Here is a 19,780-nt window from a genome sequence, read left to right on the forward strand (position 1 = left end):
CTGTTAGGAACTAACCCAGTGGTTTCCCCCCCTGGTGCCAGAGATACAGAGTATGCAGGCTTTAGAACCAGTTAGGGCTAGAACTACAACCTGTAGCTCTGTTGGACCAGGGCTGGTGGTGACCACTAACATTGTATCGTCTCTCCAGTCTTTGCTTTGTACAATCAGCGTTGCCTCTAGATACTCAAGAGACACGTGTCAGGAACATGAATGTGCTGTATATAGATGTATGTGTGTATGTACTTCTGGGAACATTTGAGAGATACCTGCATATGCATTTAAGACCCAATTTATGATGAACTGTATAACTGTAGCTCTGTGTGTAAACCTTAAGTAGCCTCTTTAGTGACCGAGTCATTACAGGGACAAAACTAGTGATGTCATCAGAGTGAGAGCAAATGGGACCACTGACGATGCCCCCTATATTGAGACAAGCTCCTCCCAGTCAGCCACAACATCCAATCAGAGTGACGGGATTGAGGTCCAATCATGGCTTTGGTTAGGCCAGTCTGGGTACCGCCTACCCTGTCCACACCAACTCAGCTCTACAGACACTAAGGTAAACATTATCCTGGACCAGTGTTAAGCGGTGGTTAGCTGGGCAACGAGTCTGTGGCTTGCCCAGTGTGCATGTTGCTGCCTTATACAGTGCCCTCTGTAATTATTATTTTGTATTCTATTGGCTCTATACTCAATAAGTTTGGATTTAAAATCAAACAATGACTGAGGTGAAAGTGAAGACTGTCAGCTTTCATTTGAGAGTATTTTCATCCTTATCCAGGTGAACCGTTTAGAAATTATAGCCCTTTTGTATTGAGACAAATTCACTTGTGTGTATTTTTTAAGCAGTCAAAAGTTAAGTAATTTGGTCCCATATTCATAGCACGCCTACATCAAGGTTGTGACTCTACAAACTTGTTGGATGCATTTGCTGTTTGTTTTGGTTGTGTTTCAGATTATTTTGTGCCCAATAGAAATTAATGCTAAATAATGTATTGGGTCATTTTGGAGGGACTTTGATTGTAAATAAGAATAGAACATTTCTGAACACTTCTACATTAATATGGATGCTACCAATATCACAGATAATCAGGAATATATCGTGAGTAATGATGAGTGAGAAAGTCACAGATGCAAAAATATCATACCCACAAGACATGCTAACCTCTCACCATTACAATAGCAGGGGAGGTTAGCATGCATAGAAATGCTAACCTCCCCTGTTATTGTAATGGTGAGAGGTTAGCATGTTATATTCTTATTTACAACAAATGTGTAGAGTCACAACCTTGATGTAGGCATTGCGTGCTAGGAATATGGGACCAAATACTTAACTTCGACTACTTTAATACACACAAGTGAATTTGTCCCAATACTATATACAAAAAGTACTGTCAGTTCTAAACGGTTCACCCGATAGGGATGAAAATACCCTCGAAATAAGGCAACAGTCTGCACTTTAACCTCATGGTCATGGTTTGATATCCCAATAATCCCGGAGGACACTGTATTTCCTGGTTCCGAGGAGCATTTGAATGGATGAAGCTGTGAAGAGACTGAGTCTGGCACTGAACTGAACTGTCAATACTGTACTAGTACAGCACCTCAGGGTTCTGGGAGATGAAATACAATGCATTTTAGAAATCCATTAACTAAGTCATGTAAGCACACAGGTGGGGGTGGGAGAGGCCCTTGGATGTAGAAATATGTGGCTGGAACAGACATGATATTTTCTAATGAATTTAACCTGCTGTCTGGAATGATATGACAGTTGTGGAGGTAATCCAGTATGTTACTGTCTGGAATGATATGACAGTGTGGAGGTAATCCAGTATGTTACTGTCTGGAATGATATGACAGTGTGGAGGTAATCCAGTATGTTACTGTCTGGAATGATATGACAGTGTGGAGGTAATCCAGTATGTTACTGTCTGGAATGATATGACAGTGTGGAGGTAATCCAGTATATTACTGTCTGGAATGATATGACAGTGTGGAGGTAATCCAGTATGTTACTGTCTGGAATGATATGACAGTGTGGAGGTAATCCAGTATGTTACTGTCTGGAATGATATGACAGTGTGGAGGTAATCCAGTATGTTACTGTCTGGAATGATATGACAGTGTGGAGGTAATCCAGTATGTTACTGTCTGGAATGATATGACAGTGTGGAGGTAATCCAGTATGTTACTGTCTGGAATGATATGACAGTGTGGAGGTAATCCAGTATGTTACTGTCTGGAATGATATGACAGTGTGGAGGTAATCCAGTATGTTACTGTCTGGAATGATATGACAGTGTGGAGGTAATCCAGTATGTTACTGCCTGGAATGATATGACAGTGTGGAGGTAATCCAGTATGTTACTGTCTGGAATGATATGACAGTGTGGAGGTAATCCAGTATGTTGCTGTCTGGAATGATATGACAGTTGTGGAGGTAATCCAGTATGTTACTGTCTGGAATGATATGACAGTGTGGAGGTAATCCAGTATGTTACTGTCTGGGCCTGCTGGCACATGCTGACTTCTTGTCAATCCCTTTAAAGCGCCGTCTGTCTAATAGAATGAAGAAAACTGTAGCTATCAATGACTTGTAGCGGTATTATTGAACTCATGATCTGATTCTGGATCAATAGTGAACTTCTACCGTTTCAATTTCTCTCCCGCTGCTCTTCTGGATGTGTTGTAACACACACGGTCTTTGAGTTTCTGATTGACTGTTAAGTGTTTAGCTGTAAGGTTGTGTGTTTGAGCAGTTTGTATGTTGTTTTGAGAGTAGATGAGATGCATTGCTTCTCTCTTTGGGACGGCTTCCTGGTCACAGATTGCACCTCGTCCTGGATTTAAAAGCAATTTCAATGGAGAATCGGTCCAAGACTAGGCACAATCTATGTCCGGGAAACCAGCCTTTTGTGTCCCAGTCTCTTTCCCCTGTCCCTGTGGAGATACAGTGTCCTTCCATCCATCCTGCTGCTACCGTCTCCTCTCTCTGGTTTTGTATCTCAGTGGAGTCACAGTAGGACTTTGTATTGAACATAATAAACAGGCCTTCAGTACACGACTGTGTTTTTCACTGACCAGTAAATACTATAGAAAGGCTTTTTATTCAGAGAGCATGTCAATAGTGTAGAGAACAAAGCATCAGACATTCAGTAATGGAACCAGTCGACATCAAAGTGCTCCTTGTTGGGCAGGGCTACAGTGTCATTCGGGTTCATCTCTATTGGCCAGAGAAAGTTCACTTGGCTTCCTATAGGACCAGAGAGTTGCTACTGTATACATGGGGTGTATTCAGTGAGGTGAAACATTCTTGTTGCAGATAGAAATGTAATAGAGTTGACACTATACCCTATCCTCCATGACAGACAACCCATATGTTTAACAAAGTATTTGTTCTATACAAAACATTTCTATGGCTATGTTGCACCCACTAAACCTACCCATAGTGCTGTACTACTCACCCTGGACTACTGTAGGAAATAAACAAGTGCAAATAAAGAGAAAAGTGCAGAACCAGAAGGAAAAATGGATTAAACCTCAAAGGATCAGGAATGGTCTAATAATACATCTCAACACCAACATTAACTCAGAAACACTAAATTACATTTTATAAATGTGTGACTATCCCATTTTACGTAAAGATAATTACAGTTAATGTTGTGTAAGACAACTCTATAGATTAAACTGAATTCTCTCTATCTTAGATTACGGATAGAAGGATAAATGCACATCATATAGGATATTATGGGGCTTATAAAGGGCTTACAACGTTTTAAAGACACCTGGCCTTCAAGGTAACAGTGACAAACAAATACTGTACATATGGCTCAGTCTTTTCAGTTTCCATCTACGTGAGCTGGTACCCGTGTCTCACTGGGCCGGCTCCAGGGGGCCGGCTCCAGGGGGCCTACTCCAGGGGGCCTACTCTCACCTGTGGCCAAAGCCAGGCCACTGGTACTTTTCAGCTGGCATTTACATAATGGCTAACTGTGAACTTTAACACCTTCTCACAGAGCAACTGTTTTGATGATGCAGAGGTTGTTGATTCTGGTACTACTGTCATTTCTCCTATTCGCTCTGTATCGATAAAACAGTTCATCTCCTGTAAAAACCAAGTACTAGATGTCTCTATTTAGAGGATTTGACCCCAGTCTCAGTGTTCTCCTGTACAGAAATAGTCACTGATAAAGTTCCCAGGTCAGTTTTTCATGTCAGAGGGAGGGGTATGGTTATGGGACAAAGAGGAGGGGTTAAAGCACAGATTGAGATTCCATTTCTATGGTTATAAGTTCTTCTTCTTTGATGTGTCTTGTAGATGGGCGTGGTTCTCTTGTAGATGGGCGTGGTTCTCTTGTAGATGGGCATGGTTCTCTTGTAGATGGGCGTGGTTCTCTTGTAGATGGGCGTGGTTCTCTTGTAGATGGGCGTGGTTCTCTTGTAGATGGGCGTGGTTCTCTTGGAGATGGGAGTGGTTCTCTTGGAGATGGGAGTGGTTCTCTTGGAGATGGGAGTGGTTATCTTGGAGATGGGAGTGGTTATCTTGGAGATGGGTGTGGTTCTTGTAGAGAGGCAGGGTTGTTGTGTAGAGGGGCTGTACTATGATTCATTGTATTATCAGGTTTGTTGAGTTTCCCAGACTGCTGGTCTAGCTGCTCCTGGTTTCGTCTGAGAGAGTGGTTTCTCAGGTGGGCAGTGAGGCCCCTCTGGGTCAGCTGGTAGATGCGACACTCATAACAGTAGTAGGGTGTCACGGACAAGTGTCTAACCTGATGTTTTAGGAAGCTGTCGATCGAGTTAAAGGTTTTTCCACACTCCTCACAGTGTGGGACCCTGCCCGGGTGTTCCAAGTCATAGTGCTTTTTAGTTGTGTACTTTCGCAGGATCTCCAGTGAGCAGAAGGAGCAGCGGAACGTCAACTTGTGGACACTGGTATGACAACGAGAGTGCTTGTCCAGGCTAGTTTGGTTTCTGTAGTATATGTTGCAGAGTGGGCAGAAGAATTTCTTCTTATGGCTGGGTTGGTATTGATTCTGCTGCACCTGGGCTGTCAGGTAAGCATCATAAGCCTTCATCTTCTGCTCCTGGGCTACCTGGGATTTCTGGGCTTTCTGGGCTTTCTGGGCTCGCTGGGATTTCTGGGCTTTCTGGGCTTTCAGGTAAGCATCATAGGCCTTCATCTTCTGCTCCTGGGCTCCCTGGGATTTCTGGATAGTCTCCAAGGCCGCCTTCTTCTTCTTGTCATCCTTTACACGGTGGAAGCGGATGTGATTCCACAGGGACCTCTTAGTTGTGTAGTGTTTGGGGCAGAGTGGCACTGGGCAGGTGTATTTTGCATCATTGCAGCAGCCGGTCTTGTGCTCCATTAACTCACTTCGGGACTGGAAGGTGTTGCTGCACTGTGGGCAGCAGAACCCTGCCACTCTCTTCTTTCGCTTCTTCTCTTCTTCCTCCACAGTCTGACCTTTCTGTCTCTCCCGCTCTTCCTCCCTCGCCCTCTCTGCAATCATCTTCCACTCATCTTCCTCTGTTTTCTTCCTCTCTTGCTCCCATCTCCACCACTGCGGCCCCGGGAGCTTTTTCCGTCTCCCTTTTTTCACCCACATCCCTTCCATTCTGCCCTCTCCCCTCTCCTCTATCCTCCATCCCTCCTCCTCCTTCTCCTCCCCTAACACATATTCCCTCCATCCCTCCTCCTCCTCCTCCTCCTCCTCCCCTAACACATATTCCCTCCATTCCTCCTCCTCTGGTTTTGAGTTTTCTATCACAAACACCTCCACCTCATGCGCCGTCACATTCATTTTCTCCATCATCCATTCTTTCATTCTGCCCTTTCCCTTCATCCTCTCTTCCCTGTGAATCTCTGTTACCATGGCATCATAGCCTCCATCTTGGTGAGAGTGTGAGTATTCCATCCCATACTCTCCTCCCTCTTTCTTCCTTTCTCCTGTGTGTGAGTCTCCTATTTTCACCACTCTAATCTGGTCATAGCTCCCTGCAATGCTCGCGTCCTGCCCAACATTTTCCTCTTTGATTGAACTAAACGACTTCTTGATTGAACCCAACAAATTGTTTGAGCGATTCGCCTGCGAGTCCACCTCCCTGTCCACTGGCTCCTCCTTGATGCCAGTCTTTTTTACTTCCAACATCCCAGTCCCCTTTGCACTCTCAGCGGACACCTGTGAGATGGACAAGAAGTGTTTCATTATTTAATTTAAGTTACAGTGTTTGGGCTACACTTGGTTTAAGCCTGGAAGACACATTTTATATGGCCATAAAGTTTAAGAACAAAAAAATACTATAAGAACAAAAAATATGATTTGTTGGTGGTGTGGAGTGGGAAAGGTGAAAGACATGAACTACTTAATTGGCGGCAAATGTTTATAGCATTGCGCCGCCATCTTCTTTACTATAGGGCAATTCCATGGTAACAGAATTGTGCTGAAACTTACATTGTTCACATAAAATGTATGCCACACAAAAACCCATTGATTTCAAAAGTTTAACAAGCCATAAAACTATGCACAAGGACTACTTTTAAAGAAGTACACTGATTTTTACAATAACACATTTACTGGAAGAACTGTCAAGATGCCAAGTTTGGTCAAATCATTTTGGTAAAATCTCTGTTTTTTGTGTGTCCACATTTTCCAAAACTGCCAAATATCTGCTCCAGATTTAGACTGGACCAGACCAAATCTGAACCAATCACAGACGTTTATGTTTCACAAGTTTGTACAGACAAAGTACAGCACTCTAGAGTACAGTACATTAGTGTACTCAAATTTAGTGTGCTTTGTGTACTGTACAATACTCTACTTTTCTTTACTGTGCTCTACTGTCCAAATTTGTGAACCCAACTGTCGTTTGTGACTACTACGATTTCCCATTGTAGCCAATTCAATTGCTGAAATTCCGTTACTGATTTGATAACGGATTTCAAGTTCTAATCAATAAAAAAATTCCTAAACAAAATTGATTTCAGTAAAAACACTAACTAATTGATAGGCCTACCTTTACTTGTTACTTCTGTAAACGTTCACTATCCTTCCTCCTCATGAGGGAGAGAAATGAGAAAATATCTTAAAAGATACGGTATGTGGATTTTTGGTAATGGAATTTCAAGCCACAACGCAATGTTTCTTAAACTTACAAAAGGCAACATTTCGGCAAGTGTTAATATTAGTTGGCAACGGTCTTTACGTTAACATATTAACGTATTTTGATGTATTTATAATACCTTTTAAGACTTTTTCTTGCAGATGTTTTCTAAGACCTCTTTTACATCTGTTTGACCAGAAATCAAAGCCTTTGCTTATTAAAAAAATCTGTGATGGAAAATGGTTGAAAAATGTAAATATGCCTTAAAGCCCACACCAGTAGAAAGTAGAGGTCGACCGATTAAATCGGGATGGCCAATTAATTAGGGACGATTTCAAGTTTTCATAACAAATCGGTAATTGGCCTTTTTGGACGCCGATTATGGCCGATTACATTGCAATCCACGAGGAGACTGCGTGGCAGGCTAACCACCTGTTACACGAGTGCAGCATCAAAAGAGCCTTGTGGCTGCAAGGAGCCAAGGTAAGTTGCTAGCTAGCATTAAACTTATCTTATAAAAAACAATCAATCAATCTTCACATAATCACTAGTTAACCTAGTAATATCATCATCCATATGTAGTTAACTAGCTTGTCCTGCGTTGCATATAATCAATGAGGGGCCTGTTAATTTATCATCGAATCACAGCTTACTTCAACTTCGCCAAACAGGTGATGATTTAACAAAAGCGCATTCGTGAAAAAGAACAATTGTCGCACAAATGTGTCTAACCATAAACATCAATGTCTTTCTTAAAATCAATACAAAGTATATATTTTTTAAACCTGCATATTTAGTTAAAAGAAATTCATGTTAGCAGGCAATATTAACTAGGGAAATTGTGTTACTTCTCTTGCGTTCAGTGCAAGCAGAGTCAGGTTATATGCCGCAGTTTGGGCTGCCTGGCTCATTGAGAACTGTGTGAAGACCATTTCTTCCTAACAAAGACTAATTAATTTGCCAGAATTTTACATAATGACATAACATTGAAGGTTGTGCAATGTAACAGCAATATTTAGACTTAGGTTTGCCACCCTTTCGATAAAATACAGAACGGTTCGAAATGATGCTCTTATTTCTGTGTGTTTATTATGTTAGAATTAAGTCTATGATTTGATAGAGCAGTCTGACTGAGCGGTGGTAGGCAGCAACAGACTCGTAAGCATTCATTCAAATAGTACTTTACTGCATTTGCCAGCAGCTCTTAACAATGCTTGAAGCACAGCACTGTTTATATGACTTCAAGCCTATCAACTCCAGAGATTAGGCTGGCAATACTAAAGTGCCTATAAGAACATCCAATAGTCAAAGATAAATGAAATACAGATGGTACAGAGAGAAATGGTTGGCGGGTCATAATTCCTATAGTAACTTGCGGCTGAACTTGAAAGGGGTTTCTTTGTTATTTTACCGTTCATGTCTTTATCTACTTCAAATATGTTCTGTGTTTCGTGCAGGCTTACACTGCCTCAGCTTTTTGATACTCATGTAAAACTGGCTAGAATAAGGTAACATTTGTCAACATATTTTCATAAATCCACTCTACAAAAAAATATTTGCCTATATTTAGCCAATCAGAGTTACCTTATCCTATGGATATCTACACAGTTATCAAATTGGCAAGGTGTTGTAAACCTAAACGAAACAGACCTTATTTGAAGTGAATCTAAAAACATCCTGTGGAATAAATGAATGAATTAACCGCCTTTCAGATTTATTTTGCTGGAAGGTGTCATGGGAATTATGACTCACACTTTGGTAGTCAATTATTACCATGCACATGATTAAAATAGGATTTCCTGCATATAGAAATTACAGTTTTTGTTTTCAACATTCATCATAGGTAACTTAAATTCTAGTTTTATTATTCAAACAGTTGAGAGTATGTGTCTCCTAGCAGACACTTCAGTATCCTTGTCACTTCAGAGAGCTGTGCGTGTGTGTGTACAATTATATTAATTTTACAGATGGCAGAGAAAAGCAGAGAACCAGTGTGGGACTATTACATTGAATTGGCACCAGGGAAAGCAAGGTGTCTTATTTGTGATAAAGATGTAAGCATGGGGTCAGCAACGGCTAAATCAAAACATACCACTAACCTGGGGAATCACCTTAACACCCATCCAAAAGCCCATAAGGAATCACCTTAGGAACACCCATCCAAAAGCCCATAAGGAATCACCTTAGGAACACCCATCCAAAAGCCCATAAGGAAGCAATGATGAAAAATGCAAACGCAAATTCTTCACAAGGAAAAAGGATACAGACACGTCAGACATCGCAGGCTACAATCTTACAACTGTTTAATAAACAAGCAAAATGGCCAAGAAGATGGATGTAGCAATTATTGAGATGATTGATACGGACAACCAGCCATTCACAGTGGTGTCTGACGTTGGTTTTCAGCGGCTGAACCCCGGTACAGGATCAAAGATGAAAAATTATACCGCGCAGAAATGCTAGATAAAACACATTAAAAAGAGTTGTGATGAAAGTGAAGAATCTGGTGGCACCAGTGAACGCTCCACACATGGCATTCACAACTGACTGCTGGTCAGGCACTACAGAGTCCCTGATGAGCCTTACTGGACATATCATTGACAATATTTGGACAAGAAAGCTGGTTGTGCTGAAAGTCAAGACTGTGACTGGATCACACACAGGAAACTACATCAGAGAGATGTTTTTGACCATGTTGGAATACTGGGAAATCTACACAGGGACGTGTAGTGCTGGTCCTCAGAGACAGTGGGGCAAACATGGTGAAAGGTATGAGACTGGCAGATCTTCCAGACTTCAGCTGCAGTGCACACACCCTATAGCTTGTAATCAATGATGGACTATCCAGTCAGAGAGCTGTGCTAGACATTATTCTCATGTTGAAGAGCTGTGCATCTCACTTTGACCACTCTGTACTGGCTGTTAGAGCCGATTTGGACATATTTGTATAAAAGACTGAACATACAGAGCTCCATGTACATTTGTGTAAATATATTAAATATTAATGTACATGATTAAATATTAGGTACGTACCGTTATGATTTATATTTACCTGATTGAGATATATTCATTTGTTGTTAGTGTAACTCAGTTTTGGCCCCCCCTCTTGCCCATTCATTGTATTGTGGTAAGTGTGTTAGGATAAAGGCAGGAAGTTGGGCCTTCGGGGGAGTCCTTGCTAGATGCAGGAGCAGTATAGTTTTTTGACCATACAGACATACAGGTCATATTATGTATTTTCCATATCAAGTAATCTATGCTTTAAGTTGATTGGATAATCATTTCTTTGTTAGATATAAGAAGAATAAACATTTTTGTTGCACCATATCCCTGGATGGCATTGATTGTTTGGCCGTTTGGAAACCTTGAGTGTGGACTGTATGCTTACCAAACAACCCCGCTTCAGGCTTGGGCAGTGGCTATGGTAAAGAGGAAAGGAAGCCACTACACTGGCCAAACAGAGGCTGAGGGCCATTCAGGAAGATTTTGGCCTTTCCCAAACACAGCATCATCCAAGAAGTTCAAACTCGCTGGAACTCAACACTACACATGTTACAGAGGATGTTTGAACAGAGGCGTGCACTGAATGTGTATGCAGGTGAATACGGACACAGTGGGACATTGTCTCTAACCTAATTGAGACTCTGGCACCTATGGAGGAGGTGACACTGGAGATGAGCCACTTCATCAGCTCTACAGCAGCAAGCATCATCCCCAGTGTGTCGGTGCTGAAGCTGATGCAGGAGGGTTCTTCTACTCAAGGCATCAACATTTTACGGAAAACCATGTTGGACAGTCTGACAAGGCGGTGCTCCAAGAAACTGTCCTGGATCCACGTTACAAGAGCTAGACCTTCACCTCAGGGACAGCACTAGAGAAAGACAAAAGATTGGCTGAAGGAGTCTGACCTACTACGGAGTCCAAATCCCAGAGCCACAGCAGAATGAAGACAGACTTCAATCACTTGCTCCACTGGCAAAGAAGTTTCTGTCCCCCACCTTCTTCGGTCCCAAGTAGAGGTCGACCGATTCTGATTTTTCAACGCCGATACGGATATTATTGGAGGACCAAAAAAAAAAACAATACCGATTAATTGGACAATTCTTTGAATGTATTTATTTATTTATAATAATGACAAAATAAGTGTTAATTCAGTATTGTTGTAATTGACTTAATCTAATACATCAATCAAATCAATTTAGCCTCAAATAAATAATGAAACATGTTCAATTTGGTTTAAATAATGCAAAAACAAAGTGTTGGAGAAGAAAGTAAAAGTGCAACATGTGCCATGTAAAAAAAAAGCTAAGTTCCTTGCTCAGAACATGAGAACATATGAAAGCTGGTGGTTTCTTTTTACATGAGTCTTCAATATTCCCAGGTAAGTAGTTTTAGGTTGTAGTTATTATAGGACTATTTCTCTCTATACCATTTGTATTTCATATACCTTTGACTATTGGATGTTCTTATAGGCCCTTTAGTATTGCCAGTGTAACAGTATAGCTTACGTCCCTCTCCTCGACAACAGCCACCCTTGGGGAACAACTACTTCAAGTTCTCAGAGCGAGTTACGTCACCGATTGAAACGCTATTAGTGCACACCCCGCTACCTAGCTAGCCATTCCCCATTGGTTACACCAGCCTAATCTTGGGAGTTGATAGGCTTGAAGTCATAAACAGCTCAATGCTTGAAGCACAGGGAAGAGCTGCTGGCAAACGCACAAAAGTGCTGTTTGAATGAATGCTTACGAGCCTGCTGCTGCCTACCACCGCTCAGTCAGACTGCTCTATCAAATATCAAATCATAGACTTAATTATAACATAATTACACACAGAGTCATTAATATGGTCAAACTATCATTTCGAAAACAAAACGTTTATTCTTTCAGTGAAATACGGAACCGTTCCGTATTTTATCTAACAGGTGGCATCCATAAGTCTAAATATTCCTGTTACATTGCGCAACCTTCAATGTTGTGTCATAATTACGTAAAATTCTGCCAAATTAGTTTGCAACGAGCCAGACGGCCCACCCTGGTGCATATACCCTGACTCTGTGTGTAATTAACGCAAGAGAAGTGACACAATTTCCCTAGTTTAATATTGCCTGCTAACCTGGATTTCTTTTAACTAAATATGCAGGTTTAAAGAAATATACCTCTGTGTATTGATTTTAAGAAAGGCATTGATGTTTACGGTTAGGTATATTCATGCAACGATTGTGCTTTTTTCGCAAATGCGCTTTTGTTAAGTCATCCCGTTTGGCGAAGTTGGTCTTCACACAGTTCGCAACGAGCCAGGCGGCCCAAACTGCTGCATAGAGCCTGACTGCATAGAGCCTGTTGCACAGAACGCAAGAGAAGTGACACAATTTCCCTAGTTAAAAAAAATTCATGTTAGCATGCAATATTAACTAAATATGCAGGTTTAAAAATATATACTTGTGTATTGATTTTAAGAAAGGCGTTGATGTTTATGGTTAGGTGCACATTGGTGCAACGACAGTGCTTTTTTCGCGAATGCGCTTGTTAAATAACCGTTTGGTGAAGTAGGCTATGATTCAATAATAAATTAACAGGCACCGCATCGATTATATGCAATGCAGGACAAGCTAGATAAACTAGTAATATCATCAACCATGTGTAGTTAACTAGTGATTATGTTAAGATTGATTGTTTTTATGAGATCCGTTTAATGCTAGCTAGCACCTTACCGTGGCTCCTTGCTGCACTCGCATAACAGGTAGTCAGCCTGCCACGCAGTCTCCTCGTGGAGTGCAATGTAATCGGCCGTGATTGGTGTCCAGAAATGCCGATTACCGATTGTTATGGAAACTTGAAATCGGACCTAATTAAATCGGCCATTCCGATTAATCGGTCGACCTCTAGTCCCAAGTGAGAGTGTTCAGTGAGGTGGGGATCATTTACGATAAGTGGAGGAGCAGACTGACAGGGGAATATGCAGACAAGCTCTGCTTTTTGCACTACAACCTAAAACTTCTTACCTGGTAATTTTGAAGACTCATGTTAAAAGGAACCACCAGCTTTCATATATGTTCTCATGTTCTGAGAAAGGAACTTAAATATGAGCTTTTTTACATGGCACATAATGCACTTTTACTTTCCTCTCCAACACTGTTTTTGCATTATTTAAACCAAATTGAACATGTTTCATTATTTGAGACTAAATTGATTTTATTCATGTATTATATTAAGTTAAAATAAAAGTGTTCATTCAGTATTGTTGTAATTGTCATTATTACAAATATATATATGTAAAAAATTGTCTGATTAATCAGTATCGTTTTTTTTGGTCCTCTAATAAATCGGTATCGGCGTTGAAAAATCATTTTAAAAAATCGGTCGACCTCTAGTAGAAAGCCACTTTTCTAGCTGAAAGACGATGGCCAGAGCTTACCCAGGATGCTGCACAACAACTTAGGTTGGGCTTGAAGTGACAAACCCGAACTCCACGCTTCGTGCAAATTCATGCCAATGCCTTATCTTTTCCTATGAAATTATGTGTAAATTATTTTTAGCCTCGGTTTCGTTTCAGGGCTGGGTTTTATTTGAATGGTACCACCCACCAGCATGGCATTGTTTCTTAATCATAAACACCTGCAAAGTTTCAGTCGCAACTGAGCTGAGCAATATAATAGATAACCTTTGGCAACAGCAAAGATGATGGATAATTGAGCAATAAATGCAGGAGTGGGTGTGGTATAATTACATTGGTAACCAGTTTATAATATCAATAAGCCACCTTGGTGGTTTGTGGTACATGGCCAATATACCACGGCTAAAGGCTGTTCCTACGCACGGCGCAAGCCTGGACACAGCCCTTAGCCGTGGTATATTGGCCATGTACCACAAACCCCCAAGGTGCCTTATTGATTTTATAAACTGGTTACCAATATAATTAGAGCAGTTAAAATACATAGTCATACCCCTGATATACGGTCTGATATACCAGGCTGTCAGCCAATCAGCATTCAAGGCTCGAACCACCCAGTTTATAAATGAAGATACACTATATACACAAAAATATGTGGACACCCATTCAAATGAATTGATATGCCTATTTCAGCCACACCCGTTGCTGAAAGGTGTATAAAATTGAGCACACAGTCATGCAATCTCCATAGACAAACATTGGCAGTAAAATGCCTTACTGAAGAGCTCAGAGACTTTCAACGTGGCACCGTCATAGGATGCCACCTTTCCAACAAGTCAGTTTTTCCAATTTCTGCCTTGCTAGAGCTGCCCCGGTCAACTGTAAGTGCTATTATTGTGAAGTGGAAACGTCTAGGAGCAACAACGGCTCAACTGCAAAGTGGTAGGCCACACAAGCTTACAGAACAGTACCTGAGTGCTGAAGCTCGTAAAAATTGTCTGTCCTCGGTTGCAACACTCTACCAAGTTCCAAAATGCCTCTGGAAGCAACGTCAACACAAGAACTGTTCGTCGGGACGTTCATGAAATGGGTTTCCATGGCCGAGCAGCTACACACAAGCCTAAGATCACCATGCGCAATACCTAGCATTGGCTGGAGTGGTGTAAAGCTCGCAGCCATTGGACCAGTGGAAACTCATTCTCTGGAGTGATGAATCACGCTTCACCATCTGGCAGTCCGACGGATAAATCTGGGTTTGGTGGATGCCAGGAGAATGCTACCTGCCCCAATGCATAGCGCCAACTGTACAGTTTGGTAGAAGAGGAATAATGGTCTGGGGCTGTTTTTCATGTTTCGGCCTAGGCCCCTTAGCTCCAGCGAAGGCAAATCTTAGCACTACAGCATACAATTACATTCTAGACGATTCTGTGCTTCCAACTTTGTGGCAACAGTTTGGGGAAGGCCCTATTTCAGCATGAAAATGCCCCATGTACAAAGCCAGGTCCATACAGAAATGGTTTGTCGAGATCGATGTGGAAGAACTTGACTGGCCTGCACAGAGCCCTGACCTCAACCCCATCAAACACCTTTGGGATGAATTGGAACTCCGACTCTGAGCCAGGCCTAATCGCCCAACATCCGACCTCACTCTTGTGGTTGAATGGAAGCAAGTCCCTGCAGCAATGTTCCAACATCTTGTGGAAAGCCTTCCCAACAGAGTGGAGGCTATTATAGCAGCAAAGGGGGGACCAACTCAATATTAATGCCCATGATTTTGGAATGAGATGTTCGATGAGCAGGTAGTGACATTCTTTCGGTCATGTAGTGTAGTTCACTCAGGTCGTTTACCATTGAAGAAAATGGTCAGTTCCGGGTCTTTCATAGACAGGTTGGTTGTTTAGCAACAGAAACGATGCGTACAACCATGGGGCAAAACAGATGAGGTTGGCTTCGATTGTTGACAACATGTAAGCTATATTTCGTCTCCAATGTTAATTGAGAACATAAATACATTTGCACAATGACCACTTGTCTCTTAAATATATTGTTACAGTTGTTGGTTAGCTAGCTAGAGAATTTTAGACATATTAACATTGACATGAAATCAGTCAAAACACCTCAAATTAAGACATGGTATCAATAACGAGCCACTTAAGATTCCTCACATGGCAGTTTCTTGTCATTCTTGCTAGCAATCTGGCCATCCGGAATCACAACAACAGGCTGACTTCTGCCCCATGGAAGCGCGCACATTGTTTTGGTGACGATGTCAGCCAACCCATCTATAGACATCAATGCAATAGCAGCTGGGTCTGGTCTATTTAGCTCATCGACTTACATTGAATCAGACAAAAAAAAGTCAATGGGGTGTCTCTTTTCCCCTTCTGTCTCTGGCTACAGCTGCCTGAGCCATGGAGCAAATTAAAATAGGTTGCACCCCCACATTTTCACCAGCAACTAATCATAATCCATTGGAAATTTAAAGTTTCACTTATTTTGCTCTAGTCTGGCTAAAAAATATATGGTAAATGGTCAAATTGCGTGTGATATGCATTTTGGAACCCCGTTCCCCCAAGATGAATGGTTTTGGCCACACTTCACTGCTATGACTAATGCAGCTAGAAATCAAGTGTCTATCCTACACTGAACAAAAATATAAATGCAACATGCAACAATTTCAAAGATTTGACTGAGTTAAAGTTATTTTAAGATGCGTATATTGTTAGATATTACTGCACTGTTGGAGCTAAGAACACAAGCATTTCACTACACCACAATAACATCTGTTAAATATGTGTATGTGACCAATAAAATGTCATTTAGATTTATAAAGGAAATCCATCAATTGAAATAAATGCATTAGGCCCTAATCTATGGATTTCACATGACTGGGAATACAGATATGCATCTGTTTGTCACAGATACCTGTAAAAATGTTTTAAATAGGGTGTGGATCAAAAGAACAGTCAGTATATGGCGTGACCACCATTTACCTCATTCAGAGTCACATCTCCTTCGCATAGAGTTGATCAGGCTGTTGATTGTAGCCTGTGGGATATTGTCCCACTCTTCTTCCATGGCTGTGCAAATTTTCTGGATATTGGCAGGAACTGGAACACGCCCTCACACAAGTTGATTCAGAGCATCCCAAACATGCTTTCATGGCATGGGTGACATGTCCAGTGAGTATGCAGGCCATGGAAGAACTGGGACATTTTCAGCTTCAAGGAATTGTGTACAGATGGGGGCTGTGCATTATCATGCTATAACATGAGGTGATGGCGGCGAATAAATGGCACGAACAATGGGCCTCATGACCTCGTCATGGTAATTCTTTGCATTTAAATTGCCATTGATAAAATGCAATTGTGGTCATTGTCCATATCTTATGTCTGCCCATACCATAACCCCACCATGGGGCACTCTGTTCACAACGTTGACCACAGCAAACCGATCGCCCACACAACGCCATACACGCTGTCTGATATCTGCCCGAGTATAGTTGAAACCGGAATTCATCAGTGAAGAGCACACTTCGCCAGCGTGCAAGTGGCTATCGAAGGTGAGCATTTGCCCACTGAAGTCGGTTATGATGCCGAAGCCAGGTCAAGACTCTGGTGAGGATGACGAGCATGCAGATGAGCTTCCCTAAAACATTTTTTTGACAGTTTGTGCAGAAATTCTTTGGTTGTGCAAACCAACAGTTTCATCAGTTGTCAGTGTGGCTGGTCTCAGACGATGCTGCAGGTGAAGAAGCCAGATGTGGAGGTCCTGGGCTGGAGCGGTTTCACATGGTCTGCGGTTGTGAGGCCGGTTGGACGTACTGCCAAATTCTCTAAAACAATGTTGGAGGTGGCTTATGGTAGAGAAATGAACATTACATTCTCTGGCAACAGCTCTGGTGGACATTCCTGCACTCAGTATACCAATTGCACACCCCTCAAAACTTGAGACATCTGTGGCATTGTGTTGTGTGACAAAACTGCAAATTTGAGTGGCCTTTTAATGTCCCCAGCACAAGGTGCACCTGCGTAAATATCATGCTGTTTAATCAGCTTGTTGATATTCCACATCGGTCAGGTGGATGGATTATCTTGGCAAAGGAGAAATGCTCACTAACAGGGATGTAAGCAAATTTGTGCTCAAAATTTGAGATAAATCCACTTTTTGTGAGTATAGAACATTTCTGGGAACTTTTATTTCAGCTCATGAAACATGGGACCAACACTTCATATGTTGTGTTTCTATTTCTGTTCAGTGAATAATGAAAAGGCACCCGTGAAAGATTATGCATTGTGTCCGATGCGCTCAAGGTGTTACATATAATTTGCGGCGTACATCATGGGCAAAGTCATTGTAGCTTGTCATTTCACTTCCCCTAGCTGTGAGAACCATGGCCTCACGAGCCTACCAAAGGTTGCACTGTGCCCATTACAATGTAGAAAAATGTGTCTAGTCCGAACGGTTCAATAGTTAGGCTATCTATATTACCAGAGATTCATCTTATTCTTTCTATGGAGAATTTGCAGTGGCAATCTATGGAAGATGTCAATAGATGGCAAAGCCCAAGATAGTGGTTCTCTACATGCTTATTACAAATCCAGCTCCAGAACCAGCCATAGCCAAGTTGGCTGTATGCGTCGTTCTTTCGGAGATAGAACCTAAAAGACGATTTCCACTATAGGACTGGAATTACGTGGACATAGTGTCAGCTTTGCTCTCTGGTGGGGGCCTTTAATTTAAAATATATATATATATTGACTCTTATCTTTCATTTGACACCCAATTTGACATGATCCTTTGAACTTCACATGTTAGTGCTCATGGGTCCTTGTACATGGAAAAGATCTATAACCTTTTCAGCATACTCTCTTGATTAAAGATGCACTCCGGGATCTTAAGCACAACAAATTCGTAACACATTGCACTAATTGGATTCGTAACAGATCACACTAATGGCAAAAATCATATGATATCATACAAATTACAAAATTCTTAACATATCACACAAATGGATGACGTTGTATGCAAAAAGCGGGGGCCAATTTTGGCTTATGAGCACCACTTTAAAAACTACTGGCTGAAATTATACAAAAATTTGAGAGTGCATCTTTAACTTATTCGCCTATAGTATACAATCTTTAATTAACTTACCAGCCTATAATATACTGTATTTGATTAATTTACTAGCATATAGTATTCTTACTAGCCTATAGTAGATTGTCTGATTAACTTACTAGCCTGTAGAATACTGTATTTGATGCAGTAGCCTACACAAGTTTAGGTTGGATCCAATGTTACATTAGTTAAGTTTCATAAAACACATACAGATTTACAAAGTTGTAGGCTAGCCTCTTAGCGCAAATATACTCACTGTGTGTTGCCGATACGCCGATGTTTTATCAGTGGAATAAATCGTTGGGACTGCGTCAAGATTTAATATTAACCTCGTGGTGAAACCGAGATCAAGTTTTGTGAAGCACTCTTCTGTAAAGTGGTCGCCACATAAACGGGACACAACTGGAATATTCTCTCCCGAGTTGCTTTCATTAATAAACTGTAGCCACTGTTGACGTCTCTGTGGCTCCTCTGGTAAACTGTAATGAATAATTGCGTCCGATTTATTGGCGCATCCTCTAACAATGCATCTATGGATTTCCATTTGGTGCTTTTCTTTAGCCAGTTATTTTCACATGAAACAGAGCCAAATTTGATATACCTTTTAGCTACTAATTTTGTCGTCACCACTGACCCAGATTGTTGTGCTCTTTGCTAGCCAACTGTTAGCAACAACAACCAAGTTAGCATTGTGGCTAAGCTGTCTACAGTGTTTTTCAATAATTAATATCCGCACGTGGACTTTACACATTCTCTCTATTTGTCTATGCCGTTTGAACAGTGGTGAATATGTGTACAATCATATTTTTCAGGTACTAAAATGCTAATTAATGGATTGCAAAAATAGCTAGAAGGTTGCAACTTCTTATGTTTTTGTAACAGAATAGTCGCACGGTCGCCACCTACTGTAGTGGAGTGTTTCTACTGAACGACCATTTACTCGAGGTGGCTATATTATTTTCCTCAAATGTATTAATACATACAATGTATATTGAATTGATTGGCTTGATTATTCTAAACACGTACACAGTTCCAGCATATGCATATGTTAAAATATTAGTCAAATACATTCCATATATGTTTCCACTGTGTCTGGTACATTCACATTGCCAAGAAAGTTCGCCCATTCTACATTTACACATATATTTTCAAATTAACATAATACAAT

General features: G+C 41.2%; 2 protein-coding genes across 4 annotated transcripts in view; one reads left to right on the forward strand and one right to left on the reverse strand.

Moving 5' to 3' along the window:
* LOC110516493 (ribosomal protein S6 kinase alpha-3) overlaps positions 1-1,210 on the forward strand; it is a 33,751-nt gene extending 32,541 nt beyond the window's left edge. For 2 of the 3 annotated variants that reach the window (XM_036935047.1, XM_036935048.1), the window contains one exon: positions 1-1,209. This exon is cut by the window's left edge and continues 246 nt beyond it. The gene's annotated coding sequence lies outside the window, so the exon portion shown is untranslated. The other variant, XM_036935046.1, reaches the window with a different exon arrangement.
* Positions 1,211-3,065: 1,855 nt separating this feature from the next.
* LOC110535381 (zinc finger protein 354A) lies at positions 3,066-19,491 on the reverse strand. The gene is made up of 2 exons (XM_021620355.2): positions 18,869-19,491; positions 3,066-6,179 (listed from the first exon to the last, which is right to left on the reverse strand). The coding sequence occupies exons 1-2, from the start codon at positions 19,154-19,156 to the stop codon at positions 4,539-4,541; spliced, it is 1,929 nt and encodes a 642-aa protein (XP_021476030.2). The 5' UTR covers positions 19,157-19,491; the 3' UTR covers positions 3,066-4,538.
* Positions 19,492-19,780: the final 289 nt, after the last annotated feature.

This window comes from Oncorhynchus mykiss, chromosome 11, assembly GCF_013265735.2.
Source record: "Oncorhynchus mykiss isolate Arlee chromosome 11, USDA_OmykA_1.1, whole genome shotgun sequence".
Taxonomy (NCBI): domain Eukaryota; kingdom Metazoa; phylum Chordata; class Actinopteri; order Salmoniformes; family Salmonidae; genus Oncorhynchus; species Oncorhynchus mykiss.